The sequence below is a fragment of the Coenobita brevimanus genome, chromosome 66, assembly GCF_032717465.1.
Source record: "Coenobita brevimanus isolate Jiangsu-jjx chromosome 66, ASM3271746v2, whole genome shotgun sequence".
Taxonomy (NCBI): domain Eukaryota; kingdom Metazoa; phylum Arthropoda; class Malacostraca; order Decapoda; family Coenobitidae; genus Coenobita; species Coenobita brevimanus.
In genome coordinates, this window is record NC_137019.1 from 18672177 (window position 1) to 18691752 (window position 19576).

The 19576-nt window shown below is 43.1% G+C and overlaps 1 protein-coding gene across 1 annotated transcript in view; it reads right to left on the reverse strand.

Moving 5' to 3' along the window:
- Pbgs (Porphobilinogen synthase) overlaps window positions 1-19576 on the reverse strand; it is a 106649-nt gene that overhangs the window by 36630 nt on the left and 50443 nt on the right. The window contains exon 6 of the mRNA XM_080276700.1: window positions 13538-13654. Coding sequence (XP_080132826.1) covers window positions 13538-13654 — 117 coding nt within the window. The remainder of the gene's footprint in view (window positions 1-13537; window positions 13655-19576) is intronic.

Below are 19576 nucleotides of genomic sequence, written 5' to 3' on the forward strand. Positions count from 1 at the left end.
TTCTCCACTGACAAGCATAATTGTGGTTGCAATAACCGCTGCTGGCACAGTCCCTCAATGAGGGCCAGGACAGCCCTGAGTTGCCACGTTTGCTCAAGGTTGTATTATTAAGAGGTTGGAGGGAACACAAGACGTGCTGTCTAACGTGCATGTTGTGTGGAGTGACAGCTGGAGGCAGATGTTGTGAGAGTATGCTGGCTTATTCTGTGTTTATGAAAAACAATGAAAATGTTCAGCAAATGGAGATGGTCAGGAACTGGTCCTGAATGCTGATGACAGGACCGCCAAAGGGTATCACCAAGCCTGGGGCAAGATTATAGACAACAGGCGCCCCTCCCTCTAAAAACTGTGTTGATTATATAATACTCGAAGTCTTATGGTTAGGCTGCTCCCTAGCCAGTGTGTCACAGCACATTAACACACTGCTAAAAGAATCTTGGTGTGCCACAGCACTTCAGCCTCCCTCTCTAAAAAGTAAGATAATAACAAGGAAATTATAGTACAGGCAGACCCCGAGATATGATACCCCTAAATGCGAAACCCTGGCATAGCGATGGGAGTAGAAATACCACCCTACCCCACTGAAAGATGGCCAAACCCCAGTATAACGATGGGTTTTGTTTCTTCTTTACCAATTTTGATAATGTTTTAGACTTAAATTTTGTGTTTAGGATGATTTATAAACTGTTTTTAGACTTAGATTAATATGGTTTAGTCACTGCTGGGGTGAACATTGTCATTTTGGGGTACAATTTACTAAGTTTGATTTTTTTTAGTGTAACAGGAAAAGTATATGGTAGGATACTTATTGAAAGAGTTAGGGATATAACAGAGGAATTAGTTGGAGAAGAACAGGGAGGTTTTAGGAAGGGAAAAGGTTGTGTAGATCAGATATTCATTCCTAGATCTTAAGTGGAAAAGTTTCTAGAGAAGGGAAAGAAGTTGTACGCAGCCTTCATGGATTTGGAGAAAGCTTATGACAGGGTGGATAGACAAAGACTGTGGAAAGTATTAAGAATATATGGAGTAGATGGGAAGTTGTTGAAGGCCATGAAGAGTATATGTGACTCAATTCATCTTCATTTCTGCAACATTTGTGGCCTTTCCTCCAACTTTCACTCTGTTGAGAACCACCTCTCCTTCATTAAACGTCACCTTCTTTTCCTAACTGAGACTCAGCTGTCTGAGGCAACTGGCAGCAAACCCTTTTCTGTATCCTCCTACTTTCTCTATACTCATTTCAAAGTCAAAGGTGGCTGTTGTGTATATATACACAACGACTTATCTTGCTCTTGTGTTCCTGAACTCGATTCTTCTGAATTCTCTACATTCTGGCTTCGGCTTTCCTGTCATTCCCTGACTAAGTATGTCTGCACTGTTTACTTATCCCCTAATTCTACTGACTACCAAAAATTCTTCGACCATCTTACTTCTATGATGGAATACATTCTATCCATTTCTCCTTTCTCTGAAATCTCCATTCTAGGAGATTTCAATGTTCACCACCACCTTTGGCTCTCCTCTCCTTTCACTGATCCACCTGGTGAACAAGCCTACACCTTTTCTATCTTTAACGACCAAGAACACCTTGTATAGCACCCTACCCATATCCATGACCGCCTTGGAAAGAGCTCCAACATACTTGACCTCTTCCTTACAACTAATCCTTCTGCTTACACTGTTAATCTTTTCTCTCCGTTGGGCTCCTCCGATCACAACCTTATCACCTTAACCTGTCCTATCGCTTCGGTATGGCCTGTGGGCCCTCCAAAGAAACATCGTCTGTGGCACTTCGGAGCTGCGGACTGGGAGGCCCTCAGGCAGTACTTCTTTGATTTTCCCTGGAATAATTATTGCTTCCATGGCCGGGAGCCATCTGAGTGTGCCTTGCGCATTATGGAGGTCATTCTCTCAGACATGGAAACATACATTCCTTTCTCAAATCCTTTGACTAATGCAAGAAAGCCTTGGTTTAATCACGCTAGTTCTGATGCTGTCTGCAACAAGGAGAGGGCCTATAAAAGGTACTGGAGCCAACCCACCCCTGAATCACATCTTTTTTACGTTTCTGCCCAGAATCGTGCTAAGTCTGTTCTTCGCACTGCTAAAAATAATTTCATCTGTACTAAATGCTTTATTGCGGTAGGTAGGGGCACTCACCATCCACTCATTCAATGTAGTGTTGCTCTCGGGTGTCTGCCCTGTCCTCTCCTCCATCCCTCTTTCCTTCCATCTTCTTCTATCTTTCTTTCCTTCATTCTTTCCTCATCCTTCTGCCTACGAGTGACTTAACACTCCCTCTTCTGTCTTTCATTCTTTCCTCTTCCTTCTGCCCGTGGGTGACTCTACACTCAGTGACAGGCCAAATGGTTTCCTGTACACCAAGAAACCATTTACTATGCTGGGTGGTAACCATATAACCAAATTTTGGCGCCTGGTGGTTTAGTGGGTAATTATTGTGCTCCAATCGGATTGAGCCGGTGAAGGTTTATATCCAAGGGATGGTTGTGGTTTACTGCTCACGTAATGCCACTAAGGGATGAGTGAGGCTGGTCACTCTTATCTTAAATGTCAGGACCAACTGCCAAGCCCCGGGCTCCTACTCTCCTCATGGGGCAATGTAGGACTGGATGATGATATGATGATGATGATGATGACTAAATGCTCTCAACTCTCCAGCTCGAATTCTTCTCTTTCCTGCTGGCACCTTGCCAAAAACCTTTCTAACAACTTTACCTCATCATCCTTTCATCCTCTTTTCTACTCTGATGGCTCTGTAGCTATTTCTTCCACTGATAAAGCAGATCTCTTTGCTCAGACTTTCTCCTCCAATTCCACCTTAGATGATTCCAGTGCTGTTCCTCCATCACTTCCCCCCTCTGACTTCCTCATGGCTGACATTAAAATTTCTTCAACTGATGTATTTTCTGCCATCACAGGCCTCAATACTAACAAGGCATATGGGCCTGATGGAGTCCCTCCTGTTGTTCTCAAGAACTGTGCTTCTGTGCTTGCACCCTGCCTAGGCAAACTCTTTCACCTTTGTCTATTAACTTGGACCTTTACTTCTTGCTGGAAGTTTGCTCTCATTCAGCCAGTCCCAAATAAGGGTGACCATTCCCAACCCCCTAACTATCATCCAATTGCTTTAACATCCTGTACCTCTCTTCCTATTTCTCCCATCTTTCCTGTCACTTCCTACTGTTTTTCTTTCCATTACAGGTGGCTTTATATTGAGTGACAAGCCAAATGGTTTCCTGTAAGCCAAGAAACCATTTACAATGCTGGGTGGTAACCACATAACCAAACCATACATGCTCCCTATGTGTCAACAAGTGGGTTGGTGGAGGGTTAGTGCCCCTCCCTGTAAAACAAATAACTCAGAGTCAAATGGCCACCCCTTACGGGATTATGGCATCTGGCAATAGATAGATAGATAGATAGATCTCAAAAGCTTTCGAGTCAATTCTTAATAGAAAAATTTTAAAGCATCTTTCCTATCACAACCTTCTTTCTGATCGTCAGTATGGGCTCCGTCAGGATGCTCCACTGGCGATCTTCTCACCTACCTTTCAGACTCCTGGTCATCCTCCTTCTGGGATTTTGGTGAAAGCTTTGCCATTGCACTTGACATCCCAAAGGCTTTCGATCGAGTCTGGCATAAATCTTTAATTTCTAAACTGCCCTCTTACGGTTTCTATCCTTCTATCTGTGCCTTCATCTCTAGCTTCCTTTCTGGTCATTCTATAGCCGTTGTTGTAGACGGCCATCGTTCTTCTCCTAGATCTATCAACAGTGGTGTTCCTCAGGGCTCTGTTCTATCACCAACTCTCTTCCTTTTATTCATCAATGACCTCCTAAGCTGTACATCTAATCCTATCCACTCATACGCTGGTGACTCCACTCTTCACCTTTCCATTCGGTTCCAGCAACGCCCATCTCAGCAGTTACTTCAACAAACAAGGGATGAGGCTATGGCACACCTAATGTCTGACTTGGCTCATATCTCTGACTGAGGTAAAAATAATCTGGTTGTTTTTAATGCATCTAAGACTCAGTTCTTACACCTATCAATGCGACAAAATCTTTCACAGGTGTACCCACTAAGGTTTAATAATATTCAGCTTAATCCTGCATCATCCTTGAATTTGCTTGGTGTTTCATTCACTCTGGACTTATCTTGGAAAGATCATATTACGTCTCTTGTAAAATATGCTTCCAAGAGATTAGGTGTGCTAAGCTGACTACGTTCCTTCTTTACCCCTGCACAATTGTTGACTCTATACATGGGTTTTATCAGCCCCTGTGTGGAGTACAACTCTCATGTGTGGGGAGGTTCCCCACATACAACTCTTCTCGATAGGGTGGAGTCAAAGGCTTCTCGTCTCATTAACTCTCCTTCTCTTACTGACTCCCTTCAACCTGTCTCTTCACTGCACTGTTGCATCTTTATCTCTTTTCTATCACTACTTCAATGGTCACTGCTCCTCTGAACTGCCTGCATGCATTCCTCCACCTCTACGACGGGCGTGTAGCACCCATCTAACAGCAAACTCTCCTCCCTTTTCTGTCCAACTCTCTAATGCAAGACATAACCATTACTCCCGCCCTCTGTCTGTATTTCCTGCTTCCTATGATCTCCAGTCTTTCAAACGCAGTGTGTCCAGGCATCTCAAAATGATCGGATCTTGAATCTGGCTCTCTCTTGTATTTTGTTTTTCTCTTGGAGGGAACAGTTATTGTGGGCTTGTGGCCTTTGGTTTCTTCTTCCTCACATTATAAAAAAAAAAAAAAAAAAAAAAAAAAAAAAAGTATGAGGGTACTAAGGCTGCAGTGCGTGTGAACAGTGCACTGAGTCAATTTTTCTATTTGAAGGTTGGATTGAAACAAGGATGTGTCATGTCTCCATGGCTGTTCAATCTGTATATGAATGGGGTAATAAAAGAGATACAAGGTAGGGTAGTGGATGTTGGAGCGGCCCTAGTGAGAGAGGGCAGTGTTTGGAAACTCCCTGTACTGTTGTTTGCATATGATACTGTGTTGTTATGTGAAGATGAAGGGGAGCTGCAAGGCTTGATGGATGAGTCTGGGAGAGTGTGTAGGAAACAGAATCTAAAGATGGATGCAGGGAAGAGTAAAGTGATGGTCTTCGAGAGATGTGAAGTCAGTGAATGTACAGTGAGACTGGATGGGGAGGATATGTAGAATGTGAGTGCATTTTTGTACTTGGCTAATGTGACGAGTAAGGATGGAAGTTTAGTGGGTGAAGTGCATGAAAGGGTACAACAAGGGAGAAAGGTTGTTGGTTCCTTGAAAGAAGTGATAAGAAACATGGAAATGAGCATAGATGTAAAAAAGCTACCACATGACAGAATTGTGATACCAACTCTAACCTATGGAGGTGAAGCTTGGACCTTGTTGGAGGGACAGAAGTCGAGAGTGAGAGCAGTGGAAATGAGTTATTTGAGAGGAGCATGTGGAGTCACATGGAGAGACAGGCTGACAAATGAGGAAGTGAAGGAGTGTTGTGGCATGGATGTGATTGGAAGCATTAGGAGAAACACATTGAGCTGGTTTGGCCATGTGGAGAGGATGGAGAGTGAGAGACTGATGATGAGAGTGTATGTGAGTGAGGCGGAGGGGAGGAGAGGGAGGGGGAGGTCAAGGATGAGATGGAGGGATGGAGTGGAGAGGTATATGAGAGAGGGGGGTGTGAGCTGGGAGCAGGGTAGTGATATGGTGGGGACTGGGCAACATGGAGGCGATTTGTTTGTGGCCACCCCTTATGGGACTAAGGCATCTGGCAACAGATAAAGAAATAGATAGGTTTTGTTAGACTTCTTTGATGATGGGTTTAGGTGAGTTGTAAACTCCTTTTAGGCTTAGTTTAGCTTGTTTTAAGGCTATTCAAAGGTTTAGGTTAGCTTGAAATTTGTTTTTGGACTCATCTGGGTGGGTTTTGGACTTGGCTGTGGGGGAATCCCACGGCTCGAAAACAGCATCCCTATACTTTACTACATGTTAAATCTACCCTGAGATACAATACCCAACCTAGTGATGGGTTTTTACTTAACCAGTTGCATCGTTAAACTGGAGTATGCCTGTACATGATGTACAGAAAAGTGAGAAATATTATTCAGTAACTGAAGGAAAGAAATGAATACATTAAAGTTTACTATCACTTGTCATGTATTCATGCAGTAAATATATTTCTGACTGACTGATGTCTATAAAAGGTTAAAACAAAAGAAGATAGCAGGTCAGAGGTACTCTATATCCCTCGGCCTCTTTAGTATGACATAAAAGTATAGTAGTGCACAACTCTGTACCATAAATGTTATACATAGCCTTGTGTTAATGTTTTAACATATAACTACAGTTAAGTCACCTATGGTGCATGCTTCTATGGCACGGTTTTCTATGACACGGCAAGGTGCCAGACCCCAAAAAAAGATCCACACGCATAAACTATACCTATGGTGCAGGAGCAGCAAGATTTGAAACGCGCCTCTTGCCTCGGAATCTCCAACCCTACCCCTTCCACTTAAGCATTATCGTCGCCAGAGTCAGGTACAGTTACCTCCACTTCTAACGAGTACAGCGGGTGGTGTGTTTGGTGAAAAGTGGCACCACTGTGTTTGTTTATCATAATAATAGTAAGTGAATGGGCAGACCCGGCAGAGCTTCCCCTCCGCTATAGTATCTAGTACCCACAGAAACAATGTTCTGTCAAGTAATACTTTGTCTGCAAATCCAAGTGTTTGCCACGTATGTATAGTGGAAGGTAGAGAGAAGAAAAAATAGTAATGCCATTGGATCCCATTGTTTCTCTGACAGGAGATGACTGTGAGGCGAGCTGGAATGGAGGGAAGGGGGACAGGTGGTGGGGGTGCAGGACAGGTGGTGGGGGTGCATGTATCGAAACTTCGTCGTGTTTCGTTTTGAAAGATGAAGGGTGTGATTATACAGATGTTCTGAGGTGATCTATAACTCCGTATGCAATAACGTGTATTGGATGAATGTATGAATCTTAATGTTCGTCATACAATTTGGTGAACAGCTGTAGTTGAGCATAAATGTTAGAAACGTGGTTCACCTGAGTCTAGTGAGTTTGTGACGCAACTGCTGTAACATTTTTATGGCTGAACCAGGGTGCTCATAAATGATTTATGATTAAGCATGTGACACAATGGTCATACCATGTTGTGCATCATCCAGTGTGTTTTATTGTGGGGAAAAACAATCATTATATTCTCAAACAATGGTATAAGTAGATGTTCTGTTGCACAGTATTATAGCCACTCTGAGTGTTGGACAGCCATTGGCTTGTTGTGAGAAAATGTTGTGCAGTCATCATACTGATGGATCACATGGAGGTAATGAGATACTGTATTTGCATATTGAATACATATCATGTATCATAATAAATGAAATAACTGTTACAGACGTTCAGTCCACAAATGATGTCGCTTTCCTCGAGGTGGTATTTCATTACTCTAGATAGTTGTGACACAACATCCACAAACACTGACCATCATATATTATACTCTTTAAAACATTCATACATTAGTTTTCATACGAGGATTACACATTCAGGCCCTCCTTAGCTCCAGACGCATTATACTATTTAATCGTGCATCTATACTCACACACTGTTCATCCAGAGAGAGCAATATTTCCCATACCAACACCAAACAGCTCATGTTGGTGATGACCCTACTCCCACCTGCCCACCTCCTCACTCTCTCCTACTCCACAACAGTCTACTTCCACACACACCTTACCACCAAGCAAGGTGGTCAAGCCCTCCCACCCTCTCTATTCCTGCAACATTTCCTTCCTCTCCTAATACCCCGTCCCACCGACCAACCTCTCCTCAGGTATACCCCCTTACCCACCAAATATTCTGTTTCCAACTGTCTCTGGAATATTGTTTTGAGTGTTCAGCGTCATGGGACAGAGCATCACAGATATCCGTAATATTAAAATCTATTGTTGAACTTGTTATTATGAATCTCATATGATGCAACAATACCATAACGACTTTTTGCTTCCCACCTACAATCACTACCACCGCAGTGTCTGGTACACACTACACAGCATGATAATTTTGGTCCTGCTTTACTTTGTCCTACGATTGATATACTGTGTGTCCATTTCTGAAGTTGAAATAGCAGGGATAGCATCAGGCCAGTATTCACTGTTACAGAGACAAAGGGAGAGAGAGAGGGGTCTCACTCTGTCTTTCGTTGTGTATATGTATATACAGTATATATATATATATATATATATATATATATATATATATATATATATATATATATATATATCTGTATATATATATATATATATATATATATATATATATATATATATATATATATATATAAATATATGAGAGAAGGGGGTGAGAGTTGGGAGCGGGGCAGTGAAATGGCGGGGGACAGGGCGACGTGGAGGCGATTTGTTTGTGGCCACCCCGAACAGGATTGAGGTGTCTGGCAATAGATATATAGATATATATATATATATTTATATATTTATATATATATATATATATATATATATATATATATATATATATATATATATATATATATATATATATATATACATATATATATATATATATATATATATATATGGAGCCTCTGTGGCACAGTGGTAGAGTGTGCGTTTCGTACACAGGTGAACCAGGGTTCGCGCCCCGCCAGGGTAATGAACTTTGAGAGTGTTCACCCGGCCACGTATTGCATTGGCAGACACAAGGGGTGCTGATGTTGAACCAGTGTCGCTTACTGCAAAGTACGCTTGCATCCACTGGGCTTGCGCGGGCCGATTACACTTGGTTCATAGACTACACGCACATCCAAAGCCACTCCAACACTACAATTACATTTACAAGCACTTCTCACCCTACATACAATCTCTACCAGACAGCCTAAGCTACTTGGTAGAGATATATTGGCTGTATCGTCCCAACTTCAGTCGGGATAGGCCGGTCCTGCAGTGGATACTAAAACGGCTGATGATGATCATGATGATGATGATGATGGTACAGTAGAACCTCTTTGGTACGGACCCCTTTGATCCGGACTTCTGTTAATTCGGACAAAATTTAAAAATAATAATTTCCAAAAATATGTTGAAAGTAATTCTAAAGTCATTTTCATTATCGGCGCGGAAAGCGATAGTCATTCGTTTAGTCTCGGATCACGCTAGGTCGCAACATGGGCGCCTGTTTAAACACATGCTAGCATTCGTTCCATCAACTAGTTCACCAACCATTTATATTTTTATGCTGTATTCCTAAAGTTAATCCTCCTTACCATGCCCCTTAATTCAAGTGTAGCTTCTGCAATGAATAAAGGTGTTTAAAGGGGAGTTTGCTTACACAAAAATGGGTCAGAATATTCTGCAGTGTTTAATGATTACTGGAGGTTATTTTTTGTACTTAAATGTGCTTTACATGTACAGTACAACAAACATTAGCTTCTTGCCCATATGGGCGTTATCAATATGCCAAAGAAGACAAGGTACTTTTTTGCCTACATAAGTTTTATTTTTATTCCAAATATTACAGTTAATTAATTAATTTATTTTTTTGCCTACACGGGCCTTAGTCACTTACTATAATTTAAAATGTAGGCTAGTTTCTTGTCATGGCCTTACCTGTAAATTATGCAATACAAAACTATCGTACATGATTAGTTTGGTTAATTTAGTATCCTTTCATCTTTTGCAGTTACGTAGGGTTGACATATGCCACATATGTTAATAATTAACAAACATACCATATGTAGATAGTTTTTGGTATGAACTGGAGATTACCCTGATGGTCCGGACAATCTGCTAATTCGGACAACCCTTCCCCACATATAGTCCGAATGAGAGAGGTTCTACTGTATATATATATATATATATATATATATATATATATAATGAAAGACAGACACTCTCTCTCTCTCTCTCTCTCTCTCAAATAGCCTGTAAACAAGGGGGCTTGTTATGCTCACACTGTCACAGGTGGGTGATATGAGGCTACCGTCACTGTAGAAGGACACCAAGGGAGACAATGATCACCCTATCCTTCCCTAGGCCTATTGTGTCGTATTGTAGCAACTTATAATGAAAATGAGTGCACCAGTCTGTCTGTCTGTCTATGTGTTAATCTCTCTCTCTCTCCCTCTCTCCATATGTATATATGTGTGTGTGTGTGTGTGTGTGTGTGTGTGTGTGTGTGTGTGTGTGTGTGTGTGTGTGTGTGTGTGTGTGTGTGTGTGTGTGTGTGTGTGTGTGTGTGTGTCCATTTCTGTCACAGAAACTGCAAGGACAGTATCGGGCCAATATTCACTCTAATAGAGACAAGGACCCTCTATCCTTCCCTGGGTCTATTATTGTATCGAATTGTAGCAACTTGTAATGACACCATGAATGCACCAGTCTGTCTGTATGTGTGTGTGTGTGTGTGTGTGTGTGTGTGTGTGTGTGTGTGTGTGTGTGTGTGTGTGTCTCTCTCTCTCTCTCTCTCTTTCACAGAATTCCGGTCCTTCCTCGTATAATGGGTATCGAGACCTGATATTGACTTCCTTACCATATCGCATCACTACGACGAGATTGCAGCCTTATCAGTGACATTGTGTAGATCTACTGGACGACGTGGGGCAGCTTCAGAACCCGTGGGTATTTTTCCTGATCATGGTGGTTGGGTTTTACCATCCAGGTGCTGGTGCACCAATGTTGCTTACATTTACTTAGATGCTCCAGCAGGACTCAACTTTTATCCTACCGTAGGTCCAGCTTATCCTTGGCTGTGTCACACTGTATAAGTCTGTATGATGACACGGTGTATAAAACACTCCTTACTTTACATATAAAATTACATAGTTCACTGCACTACTTACTGTTTCTGTTGCTTGAAAACAGGACCTCATTCAGACTGCTGGGAGGTGAAAGAGTGTTCAATGCTCAGTCAGTACAGTCACCAAAACCGCGACTTTGGCTGTTATCTTGGCAGGAATGTGAATAAATTGGTGAAGGGTATTGACTCCCTGCACTAACACACATAGACTATACGCAATTTTACACTTTCCCAGCAGTACCACGCCACCGATTTATTTTGTACAGCCGTGGAACCATACTAAAACTTTGTGTTATAATGGCAGACAACAGACAGACATGCATGGTAAAGAAATATTGCTTCCTCTGGATGAACAGTGTGTGAGTGTAGACACATGATTAAATAGTAGGCTATGCGTCTGGAGCTAAGGACGGCCTGAATGTGTAATACTTGTATGAAAATGAATGAATGTTATAAAGAGTATAATATACGATGACCAATGTTTGTGGATGTTGTGTCACAACTATCTAGAGTAATGAAATACCACCTCGAGGAGAGCAACATCATTTGTGGACTGAACATCCGTAACATTGTTATTTCAATTATTATAATACAGTACTGTACATGATATGTATTCAATCAATATGCAAATACAGTATCTCATTATCTTCACGTGATCCATCAGTATGATGACTGCACATTATTTTCGCAAACAAGCCAATGGCTGTCCAACACTCATCATTCATTCATTCATTGCCAGATACCATGGATCCCAAACGGGGTGGCCAAGGGCTTAGAGTTAATTGTTTTACAGGGAGGCAAAGTGGCTATAATACTGTGCAACAGAACATCTACTTATACCACAGTTTGAGAATATAATGATTGTTTTTCCCCACAATAAATCACATTGGATGATGCACAACATGGTATGACCGTTGTGTCACATGCTTAATCATAAATCATTTATGACCACTCTGGTTCAGCCACAAAAATGTTACAGCAGTTGAGTCACAACTCACTAGACTCAGGTGAACCACGTTTCGAGACACCGGACATCACACCTTCTAACATTTATGCTCAACTACAGCTGTTCACCAAATTGTATGACGAACACTGAGACTCATACATTCATCCAATACACGTTATTGCATACGGAGTTATAGATCACCTCAGAACATCTATATAATCATACTCTTCATCTTTCAAAACGAAACACGACAAAGTTCCAATACATGCACCCCCACCACCTGTCCCCCTTCCCTCCGTTCCAGCTCGCCTCACAGTCATCTCCTGTCAGAGAAACAATGGGATCCAATGGCATTACTATTCGTTCTTCTCTCTACCTTCCACTATACATATGTGCCAAACACTTGGATTTGCAGACAAAGTATGACTTGACAGAACATTGTTTCTGTGAGTACTAGATACTGTAGCCGAGGGGAAGCTCTGCCGGGTCTGCCCATACGATGTAAACAAACACAGTGGTGCCACATTTCACCACACACACCACCTGCTGTACTCGTTAGAAGTGGAAGTAACTGTACATACAGTACCGTCACTACTTGTTATATGCTGAACCGTTATACGATAATTCACTCTAACGATAACAAAAAAGTTACACCCAAAAATCCAATTTACGATGAACTTCCCACTATAACGATAATGCCATAGGAAAATTTCGTACGAAGCCCCAGGTGCACGGAAGGCAACTGTCACTCGTCTCAGGCAAGATGGAGCCCCTAGCGTGCAGAGCATTGTTTTGGATCAGTTGCATAGCTCCACCACCCCTTCAAAGCCCTATCTTTTCCATTTGTTCACATGTGCCCCCCTGCTATCGTCACCTCTCAGCTAAGCATCGTACTACAGTGTACATCCCGTAGCACCAGGCCAACGTTATGCTAGTGTGATTATTGTGTTGTTGCAACGATTTACTATACGTGAGTAATGCTCCCTGTATTGGTGTGATAGTGTTTGTTTTGGTCTTGGAGATGACTTGGACTGATACAGGAAGTGATTAAGGTGGGCTATCATTTTTGTTTGACTGATTGCTTGATTGTGTGCATGTGTAAAGTGGGGAAAAATAAGGAAAAGTGGGGTGAAAAGGGGGACTTTGGGCAAACGTCCAGAACCAAATTGTTTTTTTCCCACAGGTTTAGTTATTTGTATGGTGCGGTTTTATATGGCATGGGCTCGGTTGAGAACCAATTAGCCGCGCCTTAGGCGACTTGACTTTATTCCTTTCCATTCATCCATCATCCAATCCTATGTCACCCCATGAAGAGCGCAGGAACCCAGGCCCAGAAATCCAATGTGCCATTATGGAATGAACTATGCTATGTTATATTTTTCCATCCTCTTAACACTACCTTGGAGGGCATGAGTCCTCCATGGGCTCGGGTCATGGGAATTGTCCCAAGTTGCCCTCCACTGTCCTAAGCCCTGGCTGGTGAAACAGGATATCCACCTCTCCCTGTTACCAGCTTGCCATCCACCTTCAGAGTGCCTTAGATTTCATTCCTCCCAACAGCTTCTAGCAAATGCTTAGAAATAATCTACAGGTTTTGATACCTGACACTGTTTCCAGCCCATGCAAAACATCAGCTTTACCTTGGCAATCCCTAGTAAGAGGATTCCTTAAGAGGATGCACTGTGTAATTTTGATATATATCACTCAAAACATCAGGACTATTGACTTACCTGATACAAGAACAAGGGATGATCTGGATATCTGTCCTTTGTTTGGCGTACAATATCGAGGTATGATATGCCAGGCTTCACCATCAGCATGTCTGCCCCTTCTTCAACATCACGATCCTGAAAAAAGATAGTGGTAAGAAATTATGATAAAGTGGTAAGCAGAAGTCTATAATGTGAAAATCATCACAATCATCATCATCATCCAGATCTCTTTTCCACCTAAGGATGGGGTTAGAAAGGGTCCAGACAGCAAGAGAAGGGTCCAGACAGCAAGAGAAGGGTCCAGACAGCAAGAGAAGGGTCCAGACAGCAAGATAGAGAACTCGCAAAAGTCTGCCCAATTTCATGAGCCAAATATTCATCATCATGGGAATGGGAGTATGGATGGGGTATATGTGCAGGAGTAGGTGAGAATGAGAGGGCAAAGGAAGGAGTATGTATAGTTGTGAGTAAAAGATGGAAGAAGAGCACAAGACAGTAAGGATCAGTTGGGTCAAGGATTGTGTGTGTAAAGTTGAAAGTTGGAATACAAATGTGGGCGATTGTGTGTGTGTATGCACCAACGCAAGATCGTGCAAGCAGAGTGAGAGAAGAGTTCTGGACAAATGTGGAAGTGTGCATGGAAAAGTTTCGAAGAAATGAGAGAGTGTTTTTGATCAGTGATATGAATGGTAAAGTAGGGAATGTGAAGGTTGATGGAACAGTTGGTGAGTGGGGTGTGCCTGCTGCGATAGATGAGAATGGCAGTGCGTTAGTGGACATTTGTGCTGGGAGGGGGTTGGTGATAGCCAATACCCTCTTCAGGCATAAAATGATCCACAGGTATACATGGCAGGTCATGAGAAGGGTGGGTGGTGAACTGAATGAAAGGAAGGCAATGATTGATTATGTGTGTGTGGATGAAAGGATGCGAAGATGTGTAATGGATGCAAGAGCTTATAGAGGTTGGGGGAGTGGACTTTCTGACCACTACTTCGTGGTGGCCAGAATTAGGATAAAAGTAAGATGAAGGAATAGAAGAAGGGAAGACGAGAGGAAGGAGTAGTTGCAAGGAGAGTGGAAAGGTTACAAGAGGATGAGAAAAAGGCAGAGTATAAGAGAGACGTGGAGGAACGATTGGGCAAATATGAATTGGAGTAGATGGGGGATGTGGAAGGTGTGTACAGGATATTTACAGAAGAAATATGTGCAGCATGTGATGTGGTGAATGGGAGGAAGAGAAGATGGAGGGGGGTGCAAGGAACAGCGTGGTGGACTAAAGAGGTGACACAGGCTGTGGCACAAAAGAAGAAAGCATACAATGAATGGATGAGAAATAGGGGCGTGGAAGAAGTTGAGAGGCGGAAGAGAGAGTTATATGTAGAAAGAAAGAGAGAGGTGAAAAGGTTAGTAAGAGAGCGTAAGAAGAGAGTGGATGAGGAATTTGGAAGAAATTTGAGTGTAAAGTGGAGGGACTGTAAGAAGATGTTCTGGAAAGAGGTGAAGAGAGTAAGACAGGGTGGAAGTGAGGTTTGCAGGGGAGTGAAAGATAAAAATGGTAGATTACTAGTGGAGAAGGGAGAAAAAGTGAGCAGATGGAGAGAACACTTAAAAGAATTGTTGAACATACAGGATGGAAGTAATGCGAGTATAAGTGGCTGGGGAATGGCTGGGAGAAGGAGGGAGTTGAGAAGACAGGAAGAAATCAGTAGGATAGAAGTTGTGGAAGCAATGAAGAAAGTTAAACTGGGGAAAGCCCCAGGAATTGATGGAGTGTGTGGTGAAATGCTGAAGCATGGGGGAGAGATAGTGGTAGAATGGATGTGGAAGATGTGCAGATTGGCCTGGGAGGAAGGTAGAGTCCCAGAGGATTGGAAGTCAGGTATAATCGTTCCCTTGTACAAAGGAAAAGGGGAAAAAGAAGTGTGTGGTAATCATAGGGGCATTTGTCTTCTTAGTATAATAGGAAAAAGTGTATGGTAGGATACTTATTGACAGAGTTAGAGAAAGAACAGAGGAATTAGTTGGAGAACAGGGAGGCTTTAGGAAGGGAAGAGGTTGTGTAGATCAGATATTCATTCTTAGATCCTTAGTGGAAAAGTTTCTAGAGAAGGGAAAGAAGTTGTATGCAGTTTTCATGGATTTGGAGAAAGCATAAATTATGACAGGGCGGATAGACAAGGATTGTGGAAAGTATTAAGAATATATGGAGTAGATGGAAAGTTGTTGAATGCTGTGAAGAGTATGTATGATCGTGCTAAGGCTGCAGTGCATGTAGATGGTGAACTAAGTGAATTTTTCTCTTTGGAGGTTGGGTTGAAACAGGGATGTGTCATGTCTCCATGGTTGTTCAATCTGTTCATGGATGGGGTAATAAAAGAGGTACAAGGTAGGGTAGTGGATATTGGAGTGGCCCTGGTGAGAGAGGATAGTGTTTGGAAACTCCCTGTACTGTTGTTTGCAGATGATACTGTGTTGTTGAGTGAAGACGAAGGGGAGCTGCAAGGCATGGTGGATGAGTTTGGGAGAGTGTGCAGGAAATGGAATCTAAAGGTGAATGTAGGGAAGAGTAAAGAGATGGTCTTTGAGAGAGGTGAAGTCAGTGAATGTACAGCGACGTTGGATGGTGAGGAATTGGAAAATGTATGTTTAAGTACTTGGGTAGTGTGATGAGTAAGGATGGAGGTTTGGAGGGTGAAGTGCTTGAAAGGGTACAGCAGGGAAGAAAGGTTGCTGGTTCTTTGAAAGCAGTGATAAGAAACAAGGAAGTGAGCATGGAAGTGAAAAAGTTACTACATGACAGTATTGTGATACCAACTCTAACAAACAGAAGTGAAGCTTGGACATTGTTGGAAGGACACAAGTCAAGAGTGAGAGCAGTGGAAATGAGTTATTTAAGAGGAGCCTGTGGAGTCACGTGGAGAGACAGGCTGACGAATGAGAATATAAAGGAGCGTTGTGGTGTTGATGTGGATGTGATAGGAAGCGTTATGAGGAACACTCTGAGGTGGTTTGGCCATGTGGAGAGGATGGAGGGTGAAAGACTGACGAAGAGAGTGTATGTGAGTGAGGTGGAGGGGGAAAGAGGGAGGGGGAGGCCGAGGATGAGATGGAGGGATGGGGTGGAGAGGTATATGAGAGAGAGGGGTGTGAGTTGGGAGCAGGGCAGTGAAATGGCGGGGAACAGGACGACGTGGAGGCGATTTGTTTGTGGCCTCCCCAAACGGGATTGAGGCGTCTGGCAACAGATAGATAGATAGTATTGCTGATGTCTGTGAGCATCGTGCCTTCAGAGTAAATGTAGAAATGAGTAAAGTGATGGTTACTAAGAGAGAATGTGACTCCCAGTGCAATGTTACAGTGAATGGAGAGAGACTGAAATTGGTGAGTTCAAATACCTGGGTACAATGATAGGAAAGAGAGGAAAATGTGCAAAAGAAGTTGAAAGCAGAGTGACACAAGGAAGGAAAGTAGCTGGTGCAATGAAGGCCTTGATAAAAAACAGAGGCTTGAGTGTTGCAGCTGCATGAGGCTTACATGAACAAGTGTTAGTGCCCACTTTAACATATGGATGTGAGACTCTGGTGTGGCTGAAAATGAAAAGCCATGAGTGAGAGCAGTGGAGATGGGACTGCTGAGGAATGTATGTGGAGTACAGAGAGAGAAGAGGATACGAAATAATGTGATTCGTGAAAGATGTGGGGTGAGGAAGCCTGTGGACACCAGAAACGAAGAGAGTGTACTGAGATGGTATGGTCATGTGGAGTGAATGGATAACAATAGAGTGGTGAAAAAGGTATTTCTGAGCAAATTTGAAGGAGGGAGGCAGCAAGGTAGGCCAAGGAGAAGGTGGAGAGAGATGGTGGATGAGTGTGTGAGGAAGAAAGGTTTGGAAGTCAGTGAGGCTAGGCGAGTGACATGTGATCAAGCTGACTGGATGAATACTGTGAGGAGAAGCACATGATCAGGCATTTGGCACCCCTTTGTAACATGACAGCATCCGGACTGACTCTATCAGATATGTTTATGTGAAGCTACAGAACGTGGTGAATGTTTCTCATGGATCAGACAGAGCCAGGATTCCAGGGGCTTGAATGGTGTGTGAATGGAAGCATGGCCCATTGGACTGGGCAAATTTGGGCTGTCTGGACATTGGTACTCCTCAACCTGCCCTAAGGTGGGAAAGGAGGTCAGGATGATGATGATGATGATGTATCACTGTATCATTTACAAAGGCTCCAACATGCTTGCATGGATCAGCCTTGGTCACCGAATAGCACCTCTCCTTGCTGCCTGATCTCTGGCAGCCTCCCTGTTCAGTCCCTTTGTCTCTAAGGCTACACTTAATTTAAGACTCTGTCCCAGGTATTCTTTGGTCTGCCCCTCACAACTCTACCCTTGATGTTCACATCTCTCATCATCCGAACTGATGTGTCGTCTCCCATCCTCTAAACATGCCCAAACCATCTCAATCTACCCCTCCTCATCACAACAGCAATATACCCAGCCCCATCCTTCCTCTCAATTCTTCAATCATAATCCTAGCTCCCCCAGGCCTCATATTCACAGACGCACTAAACATCCACCTAATCACTGTCATTCCTGTAGGTCTGAGCATATAAATATCCTCTTCCATCACTGCTCAGGTCTCACTATAATAAAGGAATACAGCATAACACTTCTAACACATGCCACCTACAAAGATCCCTTAGCATGCAGGGAACCCCTCTCAATGTCAGGAGAGGAAACAGCTCCCTGAACTTCCTCCAACCACTCCTTACCCTAGACACAGAGCCCAACCTCCAACATATAACAAGTCCCCAGATAACAAAACTCCTCCACACATTCAAGCGACTCTCTAGCAAGATCAATCTTCTCATTCCTGACAATCTCTATATGCTCTCCCCAATGGACCACACGCACATAATCAGCATTATTTTGCAGCCTACCTCTAATACCACTACATTTCTTATCCATCCATCCATCATCCAATCCTACATTCCCCCATGAGGAGCATAGGAGTCCGGGGCTAAGCAGTTGGTCCCGACATTTAAGATGAGAGTGACCAGCCTCACTCATCCCTGAGTGGCATTACATGAGCAATCAACCCCAACCACCCCTTGGATATAAACCTTCACCGACTCAATACGATTGGAGCGCAATAATTACTCACTAAACCACCAGGCGCCATAATTTGGTTATATGGTTACCACCCAGCGTAGTAAATGGTTTCCTGGTGTACAGGAAACCATCTGGCTTGTCACTCAGTGTAGAGTCACCCACAGGCAGAAGGAAGAGGAAAGAATGAAGGAAAGAAAGACAGAAGAGGAAGTGTAAAGTTACCCACAGGCAGAAGGACAAGGAAAGAATGAAGTAAAGGAAGACAGAAGAGGATGGAAGGAAAGAAGGATGGAGGAGAGGAAAGGGCAGACACCCGACAACAGCACTACATCGAGTGAGTGGATGGTGAGCGCCCCCACCTACTACAAATATACCCATTTATTACAAACACGGCACAGGATGAAGTTACTTCCCACACCCCTATGGCAAACTGCACATGCACAACATTCCCTCTGCTTTGGCAGCACCGCCACCAGCCATAGATATCATCTATCTATCTATCTATTGCCAGACACCTTAATCCCATACGGGGTGGCCACAAACAAATTGCCTCCATGTCGTCCTGTCCCCCACCATTTCACTGCCCTGCTCCCAACTCACACCCCCCTCTCTCATATACCTCTCCATTCCATCCCTCCATCTCATCCTTGGGCTCCTCCTCCCTCTCTCCCCCTCCACCTCACTCACATACACTCTCTTCGTCAGTCTCTCACTCTCCATCCTCTTCACATGGCCAAACCACCTCAACTTGTTTCTCCTAACATTTCCTATCACATCCACATCCAAACCACAATGCTCCTTTACATTCTTATTTGTCAGGCTGTCTCTCCATATGACTCCACAGGCTCCTCTCAAATAAATCATTTCCACTGCTCTCACTCTTGACTTCTGTCCCCAGAACAACGTCCAAGCTGCACTTTCATACGTTAGGGTTGGTAT